Source organism: Colossoma macropomum, unplaced genomic scaffold (assembly GCF_904425465.1).
Source record: "Colossoma macropomum unplaced genomic scaffold, Colossoma_macropomum, whole genome shotgun sequence".
Lineage (NCBI taxonomy): Eukaryota > Metazoa > Chordata > Actinopteri > Characiformes > Serrasalmidae > Colossoma > Colossoma macropomum.
This window is the reverse complement of record NW_023494786.1, coordinates 13166528-13181562: the sequence shown is the minus strand read 5'-3', so window position 1 is coordinate 13181562 and position 15035 is coordinate 13166528. Positions and strand designations below refer to the sequence as shown.

The 15035-nt window shown below is 41.5% G+C and overlaps 1 protein-coding gene across 2 annotated transcripts in view; it reads left to right on the top strand.

Moving 5' to 3' along the window:
• ulk2 (unc-51 like autophagy activating kinase 2) overlaps positions 1 to 13740 on the top strand; it is a 35777-nt gene extending 22037 nt beyond the window's left edge. Inside the window, exons 15-27 of one of the 2 annotated variants that reach the window (XM_036561094.1) lie at positions 3132 to 3281; positions 5087 to 5232; positions 5576 to 5659; positions 6969 to 7240; positions 7344 to 7540; positions 7699 to 7808; positions 8063 to 8197; positions 8568 to 8776; positions 9297 to 9475; positions 9593 to 9711; positions 9968 to 10125; positions 10226 to 10361; positions 11472 to 13740. In XM_036561094.1, the coding sequence (XP_036416987.1) occupies positions 3132 to 3281; positions 5087 to 5232; positions 5576 to 5659; positions 6969 to 7240; positions 7344 to 7540; positions 7699 to 7808; positions 8063 to 8197; positions 8568 to 8776; positions 9297 to 9475; positions 9593 to 9711; positions 9968 to 10125; positions 10226 to 10361; positions 11472 to 11536 (1960 nt within the window). In that variant the 3' untranslated portion in view covers positions 11537 to 13740. Of the gene's footprint in view, positions 1 to 3131; positions 3282 to 5086; positions 5233 to 5575; positions 5660 to 6968; positions 7241 to 7343; positions 7541 to 7698; positions 7809 to 8062; positions 8198 to 8564; positions 8777 to 9296; positions 9476 to 9592; positions 9712 to 9967; positions 10126 to 10225; positions 10362 to 11471 lie in introns of both variants that reach the window. The other variant, XM_036561086.1, reaches the window with a different exon arrangement.
• Positions 13741 to 15035: the final 1295 nt, after the last annotated feature.

The window sequence follows — 15035 nt, the reverse complement described above, 5'->3', positions numbered from 1 at the left end:
AACGAGAGCAGATTCCATTATGCGAATATGACCTAGCGTGACGCGTCTGCTATTTCTGCGCTCAGGCTAGCTGGTGTGGCCAGGCTGAGGTGTGAATCACAAGGCTGTGAAAGAGGAGCCTGTGTGTGTGATTTTGAATGTGTGTGGTGTGAACTCTCCCCTTCTGCTTGTCTGAACCAGTTTCACACATTTTAGTCATAAAATGGCAGCTATTTTTGTCTGCTGCTCTAAATGAGGAAAAATCACTTAAACAGACACTACGAGACTGGTCCCATCAGTTATTTTTCAGATTTTTGGATAAATTGCAGCTGAGTTTCCTGCAGAAAATAGTCTGTTCAAACACCAATATTTCCTTTGTACTAATGACAACATCCACACAAATGGTGCATGTTTTCTGTGTTATCACTGGGTCCTGCAGTTCTGAGGCCCTTTCTTCCTCCAAAAATGGCACGTTTTTCTCACAATCAGCTTTTCGTGACTTTTAGGAATTAGGAATCTCCCAATATACCTGCGTTTATGAAATGTTACATGGTCTTTCCTAACCGTACTCTGAAGGATATTTCAGAATGATTTCCTAAACTATTGCTCATAATTGGACTTTTTATACTACAAAAAGACCTGAAAAACTTTTTGTAATAACATATGGTTTTTGAACAATATGCAGTTGTTTTGCAGTTTTAAGTAGATACTGTCTGATTTGCATGTCGAAATTTATTTTTTTGCAATACTTTCTGCTTGAAAGAATATCAGTAATTACATGGCTAGTACCCTATTTATCTGTTGTGTCTCTCCTTAAGGCAGGTAGATATGATTGAAAAGATCATGTCAAAATTATGTCATGATAATTTGGCAAAATACTGTTATTGCATTATAACAAGGGTAAATTCATTTGTTTTACTTTTCATGATTGAAAAAATAGACATTGCTGTGTATCTCCTAGACCTGTTTTCTTTTGTTTTCGTGAACTTAAATTGTTAAAATAGTTTGAATGTCTGTGTGTGAAAGTTATTATTCCACAGCTGTTTTGCACAGCAGTTCTGCGAGTCAGTGCATCTTCTCAAAGCCACTTCCTCCTTTGTTTCCCTTTCTGTACGTACCCAGGAGCCAGACACATTCTGAATTCTGTGTCATGTCTCTCTTTGGCCGTCTTCTCTTAAACACACACACACTGTTTTCTTTCTCCCATCTTTGTTGCTCTGTTTTTTATCCTCCTTTTCCATGCCCTCTGACTCCTGCTCTGACATAAGACACTCTCTGTGTTCATGTGCAGTGAGGTGGCTGAGCAGCGGTGCACACAACATTTCTCAACATGTTTGTGTGTGTGTGTGTGTGTGTGAACTCTCATGCAATACTGTTGGATGACTGCCAGCTCCTCCAGGAGAGAGGCCGATTTTTCCTGGAGCCCTGAACTGCAGCTCTACATGCTGTTCCCATGAAGTGCAGTCAGTGGCTTGTTTTCACTCCGTTGTTTGTGCATTGATTCCCAAGAGCATGGATCCAAAGGACGAGTAGCCCAGTGCTGCCTCCCTGCAGGCACACAAAAGCAGGTCAACAGTAGTGCACACCCAGCCATAAAAAGCATATGCAGAAAGCACAGAAAAAAAGCTGTTTTTGACCCTTACAAAAAAAAACCTACAGCAAGATTACAGGGATTTCTGTGTATCTCAAAGTAAAAGAGGACATATCCTCCTAAAAAGGGTATGTTAGTAAGACACTAAGTATATTGTCGCTGTCAGAACAAAAACATTGTATCTCCAAAAGGGTAAATTTACAGGAGAAGGTAAAAATTTTCTTAAATTTAAATGTAAGTTAGCACAACAAAATTTTATTCTAAGTAATTTTGGACCGTTTGTATTGGTCCGTTCATCATGAACATTTGACACAATGTAGTGGGCCTTTTTAAATTATTAAATTATTGAAGTGTTCAAGTAAAGATTTAGGTTGTGAAAATGACCATGGGGAAAAAGAGTGATGATTTGCCCTTGTTTATTCTTAACAATATAAAATCTCTGGGAAGAAAAATTAAATTGAAGTGTTAAAATTAGACAAAATGTACTTGGGTACAGTTTTGTTACAAGGAATGTTATATGGAGTAAGTAGACTTAAGTAAACAACACTGGAAAAATATTATGTTTTTTTTTTGTCAGGGAAAAATTAAGTTAGGCTATTATTAAGGACTCTAGTACGAGACACATTGTCTGAATTTGTCTTTTTAGTTAATCAGGCTGAGGGCTTTGAGAAGGATTTTAATTCTTTTGAATTTTTGGTCTTTCTGGTCAATTTAAATGTTGTGCAAAAAATGTATTAGTTATGCTTTTAACAGTCAGTGCTGCTTTGCCATGTGGGATGGTTTTTGCATTTTCTTGTGCTGTGCCATGCTGAACTGACTCTCGATCAAACAAAGAAACTCTCTTTGTGTTCCTCTGCTGGACGGCCTTGTGTTGCTCACGTGTACTTGCTCTCTCTGCTGCACTTTCAGGCCCTCCCTCTTATTACGTAATCCAGCAGGCTGAAACCCAAGCTCTAATGGCACATTTCCCTTTTAACTCTGCATGTAGCTCACCCTTCCCCCAAAAATAAGCTGTACATATACACTTGGGACCCCTCCTGCAGATGACCCACTCATGACTTCTGTCTAAAGACATTTTGTTCCTGGTCAAGAAAACAAAGAATGCAAATGAACCGTTTCTTTCACTGTGGCTGTTGAAAGTGGGAAGTTGCAGCACGTGCCATTGGCCATAAGCTCAGCCCACATTGACACTAGGTCAGCCCCCTAGCCCCTCCTTCTTCTCTGCTGATAGGCTGGAGCTGCATGTGTTTACAAGGTGGCTCCGCCCACTGCTGTTTGGCCAGGCCCCTTAAACAGGAAAAGGTTTTTTCACACTATATTTGCCGCTGTTAACAGACGAAACAAAGAACTCAGGTCTGAGTTCTCAGTTCTGTCACTTTTGCTTAGTTTAGTAATTAGTTTTTTTTTTTCAGATTTTAGACACGTCTTCTGAGAATGAATAGGTCTTTTGTTGTGCAAGACTCTTTTTTCAAACTTTGAGCTGTATCAGTGTTTTGTTTGCCAGCATGGTTCAGCAACAGCATGCTGACTGGATCACGGCATTTTTCTCTGCTATGTCCAGGCAGCCACAGCCCTCCTCGGGCCAGACACCGATGGTGTCTCCTCGGGCTGAGACCACCCCTATCCCCGTACCCACGCAGGTGCGCAACTACCAGCGCATCAAGCAGAACCTCTCCAGCAGCCCTACCACCACCCTCTACGGCTCTCCCAGGTAAGACCGCACTTTTTTAAAAGCCTCAGTTTGCAGTGTCCAGTTTAACAACCTTACATGCTGCAACCTGACCAAACATCCATTTTATTAACTGCCATGAGGGAGTTGTCATGCCGCGCTCCTTATGTGACTCACTCATGATTAATGCTCAATAGGTTGCTTTGGTTTACATCAGTTAGTGACCAGGTTGCATCAGAATGTCTTTGCAGTGGTCAGTGTCTGTGTCTATGTTTGTAGCCACCCTGATGTGGACAAAAGCCAAGAGGGGGGAGTTGAAAGGAGTAGCAAGAAGTCATACTGAGTAGTACTGGGTGATATAATGACTTTATCTGAATACCGGTATAGCCTCACAACAATATTGGTTTTAGTTTTAGAGATATTGATGGGTAACAAAAGCATAGTTAACTACAATGTATGTGATTTGCTAGATGCAGTTTTAGACAGATAGAAAAAAATGGTTAACATTTGTGATACTGTTAAAGGGTCTCTTTGGTGTAATTATAAGAGAGGCAGAACAGAACAAAACAGTCCAATCAAAACAAGCTATTAGGGATACACAATGAAATCAGAATCGTATCAGTATTGGCAGGTATTTTTTAAAAACAAGAATGCCTTTGGACAGATGTTTAGGTTTTACCAATATTTCAAACCAATATTTGATGACATATTTATTGTACTCTGGAAGAGCAGAACGTAGAGGTGATGCTGGGCAAAATGTCTGCATTTTATTCATTTTACCTCATTTGTAACATTCACGAATAAGTGTATTTAGCAATACATTTCTGTGTATTGTTAATCCAAGTAGAAGTAGTCCCAGTTTATACATTTTATAAATGTTTATGCATTGGCATCGGCAGATACACACCTGAAAAATATTGGCTGTTGGCATTGGCCCACAATTCCCATACTGGTGCATCCCTACAAGCCATGTTCTTTGTAGGACATAAAAGCCATGTAAGATATACTTTTAGGGTTCATTCAAACTTATGGTTTTTATTTCAATTCCAAAGCAAATATCATCTGACAGTGTGATATATATTTGGAAAATACTGAGGTATTTAATTTAATTAGCCTAGCACAGCACTAATGCTGTGTAAAGGGGTGGATGGGGGGGAGAAAGAAAGAGAGAGGCAGCTATTGTTTTGAGGTGATTGTCTCAGTATGGGGCTGGTAGGGTTTAGGCAGGTGGCCAGCAGGGAGCTTTAGAATTAAGCCTGTTCTACCTCAACCATCGCCCCATCAGACCAGACCAGGCCCAGCCCAGTGCCTGCTGGCCAAAAGGGGCTGATCCTCCAGCAGCAGCTGCTGCCCCACTTCCCTTGGCCTGGCTGTGTGTCTCAAACAAGGCTTAAATGCACTGCCTTGAGCTGCTTCACACTCTCTGTTAGTCAGCTCCACTAGCGGTTGTGCTAAAGAGCACTGCTAACTAGTCTGCATGCTGCCGGACAGAACTGCTACTGGGATTCTATGAGTCATGCTTGTTTTCCAGTGCTAAAGAGCAAGTGACACAGCAAACTTTTCAAATTTTCCAACAATAGGAAGAGGACAGATCACTGCAGCATTATTTTTGGGGTTTTTCTGTTGGAAAGAGCAGCTGAGGATTTTGATCATTAATAACACCAGAAGTAAAATTGAAGAACAGACATCTGAGAAATGTGAGCCACAGACGAGGCACTGCTTTAACCTTGGTTTAATTGTCTGCAATTTTGGACAGATTATAGTGTGTGTTTGTGTTTGTAGAAGTCAGAATAAGAAGGTTATGGCTAATTGTAACGGCGACATGGTTTTGTGTCGACTGGCTGCAGGTCAGGTACAGTGCGACGCTCCAACACCAGCCCCATGGGCTTTCCTAAAGCTTCCTCCGGCTCTCCCAGCCCAGCTGATGCTGCCCAGACTGTGGGCAGAAGACTCTCCACAGGCAGCTCCCGGCCGTACTCGCCTTCTCCACTGGGTAAGAATCTCTCTCTCTCTCTCTCTATCTCTCTCTCTCTCTCTCTCTCTATCTCTCTCACTCTCTTTCTCGTTCTCTGTCAGTTAAAATCACTTAAATTCAGGATGTTTTCTTGACATGATAAATACGTTTGTATTGTCAAACCTTTGGTTACAGAGTTTGTGATATATACATTTTTACAATTGCTTTTTTTTCTCTCTATTCCTCCCCACTTATCCCCTTTGCTATTTTTTTCTGTATTGTTTATAAATGCAGTTGCCAGGGAGATGCCCACTTTTTTGGGAGGGGGTGTTTGTTTTAAATGTGGGGCATGCTGTGACATGTCTATATGTGTTTTGTCCAGTGGGCACAATTCCTGAACAGCTGGGCCACTGCTGCTGTGGACATCCCCACAGCCACGAGGCGCGGAGCCGCAGCTCCTCTGGTGGTGAGTGTGTGTGTGTCTGTCTGTGTGTAAGAAAGACTATCTCTCTTTTCTGCTCCCTGGAATTAGGTGTCTTTTTTAGCTCACTATGAGCCTGTTAACATTCCCATAAGGCTTTGTGTTTTCTCTGAGTTACCTTACTCTGGATCACAGTGTGTCTGTGCTGTTCCACCAAGGGACTGATCTCCATGGAAACCACTTACAAAGGAGAAATCACTTTTAATATGTGCACTGTTCAGACTGTGATTACAGCCAGTGTAGCCACTGGAGATTCAGCTCAGACATAGCCTGCCATTGTGTGACCTGCAAGCTTCCACCTTCCACCTTTTTAAAGTTTTCAATCTTTTTGTGTCATCTTTTTGTTTACATGCTGAAATACTGCTCATAGTTATTTCCCAACTAAAAATGAAGGCAAGGAGCATGAGCTCTAAACTCAGTGGCCTCTTTCAGTGTTATTGGCAGTTCACTGAAGCATTGACATCTCATGCAGACTCTGGTGCCATCTAGTGGACATAGCATACAGTGTAGCATGCTTAGCACAACTAAAGAAATTCTCTTAAAGGAGCATTCTGGACTAAACTAGTTTAATATGTTATTTATCAAAATTCTGTAGTGCAGTATTGTATCCCTCAGCTTCATCTATTTGATAGAATTCACAATTAAATATTGTCTTCATGTTTTTGTTCATAAATGTTCCCTCACTACAATGCACAGCGTGCATTATGCATATACATCATACAACCAATGGGAATCTCCCTGATGTCAACAACATATAAGAAAACAGCAATTCTCTTTATTTAGCACTAAATGCACATTTTTACTCTTTCAGTCAGGAAAAGTAACCATTGGCTATCCAGGTATCTAGATAGCCAAATAGCTACCTTGCCAACTTTTAACTTGTTGTCCTCATCTAACAAGTCAGTTCTGTTGTTTGAGTAAGCCATTTTCTCCATTGAGGACTTCAAGACGGTTACTACAGTTATACAGCTTCTTTCTGCATTCACCAGCTAGTGAAAAAAAAGCTAGTGAAGCTCTCCTCAGAAAATCCACCCTGAAGCAGTTGTAGTTTTCAAATGTTCTTCCCACCTTCAAGATACATCATCAGAAGGGGGCTTTGTGGTAGTTAAAGCAGAAAATCTCACACTGGAGACTACTGTGGTACCTCTGTAGGCTGCGAAGTTTGTTTACAACAGATTTATCATTTTGTCCAGAGTGCTTCTTTACCTGAAGAAGTGGAAGCGACACTTTAGGACACTTTAGTCGTTGCAGTTACTTTTTAGCTTAAATGTCTAAATGTTATTTGTTTTTACAGGTTCTCCTGTGCCCTCATCTCAGTTGCTTGGAGCCAGGCTCCAGAGTGCACCTACCCTGACAGATGTCTACCAGAACAAGCAGAAGCTGCACAAGCAGCTTTCTGATCCTGTGCAGCCCACCTCCCTAGCGTACCCTCCCACCCACTCACCACAGCTCGGACGTCCCGGCAACCTGGGCACTTCACCCACAAAGCACCTGGGCTCCTCTCCTCGCACCTCTGATTGGCTACAGAAGTCCCCCCTGCCTACCATCATTGGGTCACCGACCAAAGTAAGCTTTATGAATTAGATCAAATCAGAATAAATATGGCATGGTACTCTACGTATGTCATTAGGGGACAAAGCGATCATATGATCTTATGATTGTTTTACAGACAACGGCTCCTTTCAAAATCCCTAAAACCCAGGCCTCATGCAACCTCATGGCCTTGGCCTCTCAGCAGGGGATAGCAGATAGCACTACTCCCAGCAAGGCACTGATGGACGCCCGTGATATCTGTGCTCACCACTGCTCCCCATATCCCAGTGGCCGCCAGTCGGCTCCAGAGGCCAGCAAAACTACCTTTGGAAGGTACCAGAACACTTCTCTTTTTCTTCCTCTTCAGTTACATAGAGCTTTTGATAATGAATATTACATTTGCTTTTCTGATTGACATTCAGTCAGATTTTCTGGGCATATTTGATTTGAATTGTTAACAAGTAAATTTTTATTCTGACTTTTTTCCTCAGGTCTGTGAGTACAGGTCGTTTGTCAGAGCAGCCTGTGCGAATCACTTTGGGAGGTCAGGCGTACCAAGGCAGCACAGACAGTCTAAACACAGAGAGACCTATGGACATAGGTAGCTGTCCACTCATTTGCATAACAGCATACCTTATTCTGATGGGATTTTGTTGCTATTGTATAATCTCTTAATCTGACATCAATAAAGAATTGATATATTCAATTAAATATAATGATATAATATCTTTTTCACAAGCGTTTCACAGCTAAGAACACGTGTTGTACTGTGATGGGCTTCTGCTGAGTATAAAAGTGTGCTAAGTTGGCGGTGAGTGACCCCTGTGTCGTGTTTTTGTTTGTTCCTCCCCCCAGCCCCTGCAGGGTCCTGTGGTATGGCAGCAGGTGGAGCAAGTCCCCGCACTGTGGTGTTCACAGTGGGCTCACCCCCCAACAGCAGCACCCCTCCCACCTGCAGCCATCTGGCCACTCGCCCACGCACCACCTCAGGTTAGGGATTCACCTTAATCACTCAAAACTGAATTGTAGCTACTTCTGCCCAGACCACTTAAGCCTTTTAGAAAAAAAACAATACAAACCTACTGCTCATACACTGTCAAAAATAAAGGTTCCCTAGTGAACCAAAAGTGGTCTTTCTGTTGTATTGCACTAAAGAACCTTTAGCTGGGGGTTCCTTGGGTATACTTACTTTCCTGACTGGCTTTGATACAGCACTTCCATGGAAGCTGTCCACTGCATGCTCAAGTTATTTCCACACAATTTAGTCATTAATGCACAGCAAACTACTTGACCTAAAACCTTCTTTGGACTATACTGAGGTGTAGGTGTGATCGTGGGTGCATTTGTATCTCTGCAGTAGGCTCCAACAGTTCAGGTGGCTCGCTGTGCTCCACCAGTGGGAAGGTGTGTATGGGCTCTCCTCCGGGTATGGCCATTGGCAGTTCCCCTCCCGGGGCAGAGGCAGCCCCCAGCAGCCTGCGCTACGTCCCCTATGGCACCTCTCCACCAAGCCTGGATGGCTTCATCACTTTCGAGGCCCCCGAGTTGCCTGAGGAGACACTGATGGAGGTAAGAAGACCAAACAGCTAAGGGTAGTTATTTTAATCTAAAGGAAACCAGTCAAAGCACCATACAGAAAAATCTTGTTAAAAAGCCTTAGTGACCAGTGTCTTCTTGTGTTATATAATTAGGCTGGTAGATTGCAAGCTGATCTGTGAAATCAGTCCTTCCAATTAGAGCGAAGTAGAGTAGTTAGGGACCACTCCAGACCTTAGTTTGGACTACTCTAGACTTTTGGTTTGGCCAAAATCTCCCTTTACACAAATGTAGTCTGGTACATTGACATTGAGTTGTTAAGCGATCTCTAATACAGTTTCTTATGTAGTTTCTGACACTCTGTGACATACAGTATGTATCAGAAAGGACAAATGTATGCTGCAAAACAAACAAAAAAAAACATAAAAAATTATAGCCATCTTGTCCATTTGTCCAGATAATAGTGAGGATAAACCTTTGTACAATATTTGACAAGCTATCACTTTAAAACCATACAAGTATACAGATTGACTTGTGTATTCTGTGTTCGCAGCGAGAGCACACAGACACACTCATGCACCTGCGGATGATGCTGTCCTTTACGGACTGTGTGTTGGAGATGGCTGCTGTAAGGGCAGGAGGGGCAGACCTAGGTGTTTCTGCAGCCTCACTTTACCCTCCCCAGGAGAGTGTGGTGGTGGACCAGATCAGCCAGCTCAGCAAAGAATGGGGGTAGGACATGTATGCACCTGCTCACACAGTGGCAGAAAGACACACATGCATACATACAGACCACACCACACTTGAATCCACATGTTCATCCATGTCTCTTTGTGTCACCCCCCTCAGGCAAGTGGAGCAGTTGGTGTTGTACATGAAGGCTGCTCAACTGCTGGCCTCCTCTTTGCACCTGGCCAAGGCCCAGATCAAGTCTGCAAAGCTCAATCCCTCCACCGCTGTCAAACAAGGTGTGCAACTGCGTTTGACATGCACACTTGAAGAGAGCATATAGAACCTTTATTGCAGATTAATATAGTGGTAGTAAACACTGATATCGATGAAAGTCATCAGAAACTAGGAGTGTAAATCTGAATCGACACCTGCAGACTGATGCCTCATGATGCACTGATGAATTGTTTTTCTTCTAACAGAAAAAGCTTAGAATATCAACAATTCAGCACACATATATACAGTGTCTCTCATGTCTCCTCTTGTGTTTCACAGTGGTCAAAAGCCTGAATGAGCGCTACAAGAGCTGCATCTCTCTGTGTCGTCGCCTCACGGACAAACTCAACCACTTTTTCTCGGACAAGCAGCGCTTTGTGGATGAAATTAACAGCGTGACGGCCGAGAAACTCATATACAACCACGCTGTGGAGATGGTGAGTGGGAGACAGACCATACTGTGTGCATAGTTGTGCATGTGTCTTTGTCTTTACAGTGGTTTGACACAACCCCTTTGTGCATTTGTGTTTGTAACAGGTGCAGTCGGCAGCACTGGATGAGATGTTCCAGCAGACTGAGGACATTGCCTATCGCTACAGCAAAGCTGCCATGTTATTGGAGGGCCTCAGCAAGATCCTGCAGAACCCGGCAGATATAGAAAATGTTACAAAGTGTGAGTAACTCACCTCTCACTCCAGCTTTTTCCTTTAATTGCACATTTGTGTTATATGTCGACTGGCTATACTGTTTAATTGCACAGAAACATTTAAGCACATAGTCAAGGCCTATTCACACCAAGTAACATTATCTGGACTTTTTTGGAACCTTCACATTAAATCTGATTGCGTTTTTTAAACTCTCTGAGAATTAAGCAGACAGAAGAGGAAAAAATGGATTCCTTGAGTAGGCATGATGGTTGAACTATTCTTAGGTTATAGAAGTGTGTAATAAAACTTAGGGCCCACCAGCAGGCCCTGGCCTTTTAAGGGGTCAAGCAATGTGCACACATAGGGTACACCCCATTCTACAAAAAAGGCAACAACATGGTGAGTTTCACTTCCTTATAGAAGAGCTGTATAATGAGTGCTTCTAAAGTTGTTTCCTTGTGTCAGTGGGGGAGTTTGAGGTACTACTTCTGCTCATAGCTGTTCTCATAACAAATCTTGTTGCTTTTTGTATAAGCTTTTGAGCTCTGCCATAGGCTAGATGGAGCTGTTCTGTCTTGATTCTACTGTGCTTGAATTAAAACCGTGACACTGGAGCACTGATTGGTCAGCCTGATTTTTAGTGCATCTGTACAATACAAAATTGAGCTAGCTAGATGTTAAAATGGCATTGTTTGTTTTCAAACTTGACATACATTTTTTCGTTTGTAAAATTCGAACTCCGTGTGAATAAGTTTTTAGTTAATTACAATTACGTGTTTTCTGTTTTTTATGCTGAGCAGTGATGTAAATGTGTTAAATATGTAAAGCATATTTTACATTAAAAGTAAGTTTTAATCAAATTCATATTATAATAAAATATCATAACAGAAATGTGCTATTGATTGAAAGTTCTAATCTGCAGGATTTTGCAACACAAGTGATAACTGTGACTTCCAAGCATTAATTAGTGCTTCAAGTACTACCACAAGCACTTACCTGTAGTCACTCTTTTTGTTAAGGTAACTCATTGTTTACACTATGTTAGCAGTCTGCTTAGTACCTCAGCTTCAGTTTCTCTTTCTTCCAGCATTCTTCATGCATGTAATGTACGTCTTCCTCTGTATGTGTGTCTACAGATAAGGCGAGCGTCGACCGTCGGATCTCTGCATTGTGTTACTGCACTGTCACACTGTACGAGTAGCAGCCACACACCACCCCTGGCCCATTGGCCCCAGGGACCACCCTCCTCTCAGCTCACTCAATCCAGAGGACCTCCTCGATCCCACTTCTTCAATTTCGTAGCAGTCAAGGCACTTTCCATTTTTAATTACTCCTCTTTTTCATGGACCCATCAGAGACAAGTATTATTTTTTTCATAAAGGACAAATGTTTGAGAGGGACCTGTGCACAAATTCACTACCAAAGATGAAATGTATCAATAGACATTTTATTGTCAAGAAAGTGGCATTGGACTCCTTACTGGCTAGAGCCGTCTCTTGTTTGTTTTTACAGTTTTCTTTAATTCACTGCACAACACAAGGGAACTTAGAAGATCCAAGAACTTTCAGCTGTTTTTCTCTTTTTACACGGAGAATCGGGCTCAGCGCCCAGCAGCAAGACTGAGCGAACATTATAATGCAAATCAAAGTTCCTTTGGAAAGAAAACAATTTTTTTTTGCAATGACTTGTTTTTATACTGTAATCTGTGACACTGTTGCAATTATTTATTGGTTTTAGGAGGATATCATAGTGTTGAAATGTTAAGTTAGGATGCTTTTCATGTTAAATGAGGGCTTGAGAGGTAGTTAGACCCATGACGGACTGTAGTTATAGTAATAGTGAAACCCACAAACATACAAGACAATTGCGCCAAACTCACTCGCACATGTTCACTCTGCACCTCTCGCAAGTTGTCTTTAGCACGGTAGCCTGAGATTTTTAATGTAATCAGATTCTGTGTTGTTTTTTTGTTTTTTGTTTTAAATCAAATGCACTTTATTGACACAGAAGCGGAGAGGACTTTGTTCCGGAAAGCTTGGGAACGAGAAGCTCATGCAAGGTGATTAGAGAGAAGCAGAAACAATGAATACAGATGTTAGACTCTGGGAGACAATGCTCTGCATGGCAGTGAAGACCACAATAAGGACAAAAACGTCTCCTGCGTGGGGTTGAAGAGGCTTCCTAGCTCTCTGTGATCAGGGTCATATACAGGTTGAACACAGCCACAAGGTTCATCAACAATAACGGTCAAAATACTTGAGTAGTTACTTACCTTTTCATTTGAATCGTCAATATTGAAACAAGCTTTTTTATGTTCATATTAATACTGTAGCTTTTTTTTTTTACAAACTGATGTTTGCGATATGTAAATATTTAAGTATTTGTACTTGCATGTGTGATGTTTGTTTTGGTTTTTGTCCCTGAATGAATGCGTTCGAGCACTGCGTGTGATCGGTGGTGGAAGGCGCTGGCATAGGACATCCCTCCAGTCAACCCAAGAGCACAAGTCCTTCTTTTTGTAATTTGTGGTTTGATACTTGCCCACTACTGCCACAAGTCTCCGCTCAAAGTCTTTATGAGGCCCTCCAGAAAAACAAGAAACCTCACGTTTGTCTTTGCATGGCAGCTCTAGAAGTAACTGCTCTCTATAACGAACGTCCATTTAGGGAGCAGAAAACAGATACGAAGTAGACGTGATGCTTTTCCCTGGCCATGCGCTGTGCTCGGGACAGTGTTTGCAGTGTGACCGCACTACTGAGGTGCACTGAAGGCCAGTTTCAAGAAACTGAACAACTGAAGGCACTACAAGAGTAGGCTGCTTTCACCTGTACATGTGTTAATATGTCGCCCCCAAGTGTTCTATACCAGCACTGGCAGAGATGCTGAGAGGCTGTCTCCAGTGTGCTCTTCTTTACTAGGAGTTTGTGCTTGATTATGTTTTGTTCTTCTGCCCCCTTGTGAGCCTTCACCTTCACAAAGCCTTTATTGTACAGAAAATGGCTCTTTTTATAATATCCTGTCATATATGGACATATCTCCATAGTGTGTGGATGACACTCCCTCGCCCACCTCAGAGACCTGTGTATAGAGGACATTCTGTTAGAATTGACTGGTACTGAACATGGGTCATACCTGTGGAATTGTAGAATGTATCTGCCCTGTCTTTAGCACCTTTCCTGTTTCAAATGAATACGTAAACCCGGCCCACCGTGGCCCATCTGATGCGATACGGCCTTTATAACTGAAGTTCAAAGCTACTGTTTTGTTTTTTTTTTTGTTTTTTTTTGTTTGTTTTTTTCAATGAGAAATTACGTTAATTGATGTTTCATCCAGACCAATTTTTTTTTTTTTTCTGGAACTCTAGAACAACAGCCTTTCTTTATTAAACAGATTCATTTGAGACTATGGTAGCATCCATCTCTTTTTACACTGTACAAACTTTGATAATAATAATCATAATGACAATAATTCCCTTTATTTATATAGAGCCTTTATCACTCCTTTCTGACTGAAGGGGAAAAAGCAAGGAGGACAAACAATGAAAGAGAAAAAGTATGTTTTGCGTCTTAAAAAGGGCAAATAGTGAGATATTGCTGTGACCTGGATTGAAACATCCTTTATAAATGTTAACACTTCTGTTATTACAACACCAGTAATTCAATGAGGTAAATATATCAGTGTATATATATAGTGTGGTGACAAGCTGGTCAGATGGCATCTTTACTGGCTGTTTGTATAGGATTACACAACAGCTCAGTAGTTACAGTGATGATCACCTGGAGCCTCCCGAACAGTGATGATCACCTGGAGCCTCCCGAACAGAACCAGAATACACACACATAATGTAAAAAATATAAAACGAAGAACATTGAAAAGGGAAGTGCAGCTAATATGCATACAAGACTTTGCAAAGTGACAAAACAAGAGCTACGTGTACAGACAGAAACTGATGAAAAAACAAGACACAGTAACCTCCGGACCAGTCAAAGGGGAGTCAAAACATTCTAGAACAGAATTAAAAAATTCACTCAAGGATATGTTTTTCCTAGTGCTGGGCACCAACACTTACCGGTATACCATGAGATTGACCGTGATATAGCTTTTCAATTTTAGCAATATATTTGATACATAATGAGCATTATAAGCATGACATAATATCCATAAAATAGGCAGATTCCTGTTGCCAAGCAGTTTGTTTATATTTTTTTCTGTTCAGTGAATTTCCATCGTTATATCATGGACCTTATAGTTAACTGCAATGTATATCTTTAGTTTGGTGCTTCAGATCAGTTCAAAAACATGAAAACTAAATAAATATATAATGGGTCATAAAACAGTAGGTTTCCCTTTTTGAAATCTGGTTTCCGCCTGGTTAATGTTTGTGTTACTGTGTGAGGTTCAGTTTGGTGTCATTTCAAAAGGGATGTCTCTTTATTTCATTTCCTGTAGTGTTTAGCTGTAGAGTCCTGCATGAATTTACTATTATCTGCCCTAATGTTAGGCTAATGATATTACGCAATACAATACTGTAAAGCTAATGCTATCGCGCATCAATTTCATGTCACTAAGTTACATGAAAGTAAGGCGGGCTATGTTGGTGCTCTGATGAGTTGTGCTACCTTATCAAACTGTTCCACCGTAGTGCGTTTTTATAGGTAGCTCTGTAAATAAAAGGTAGAATATTTTGATAGCCTAAATCT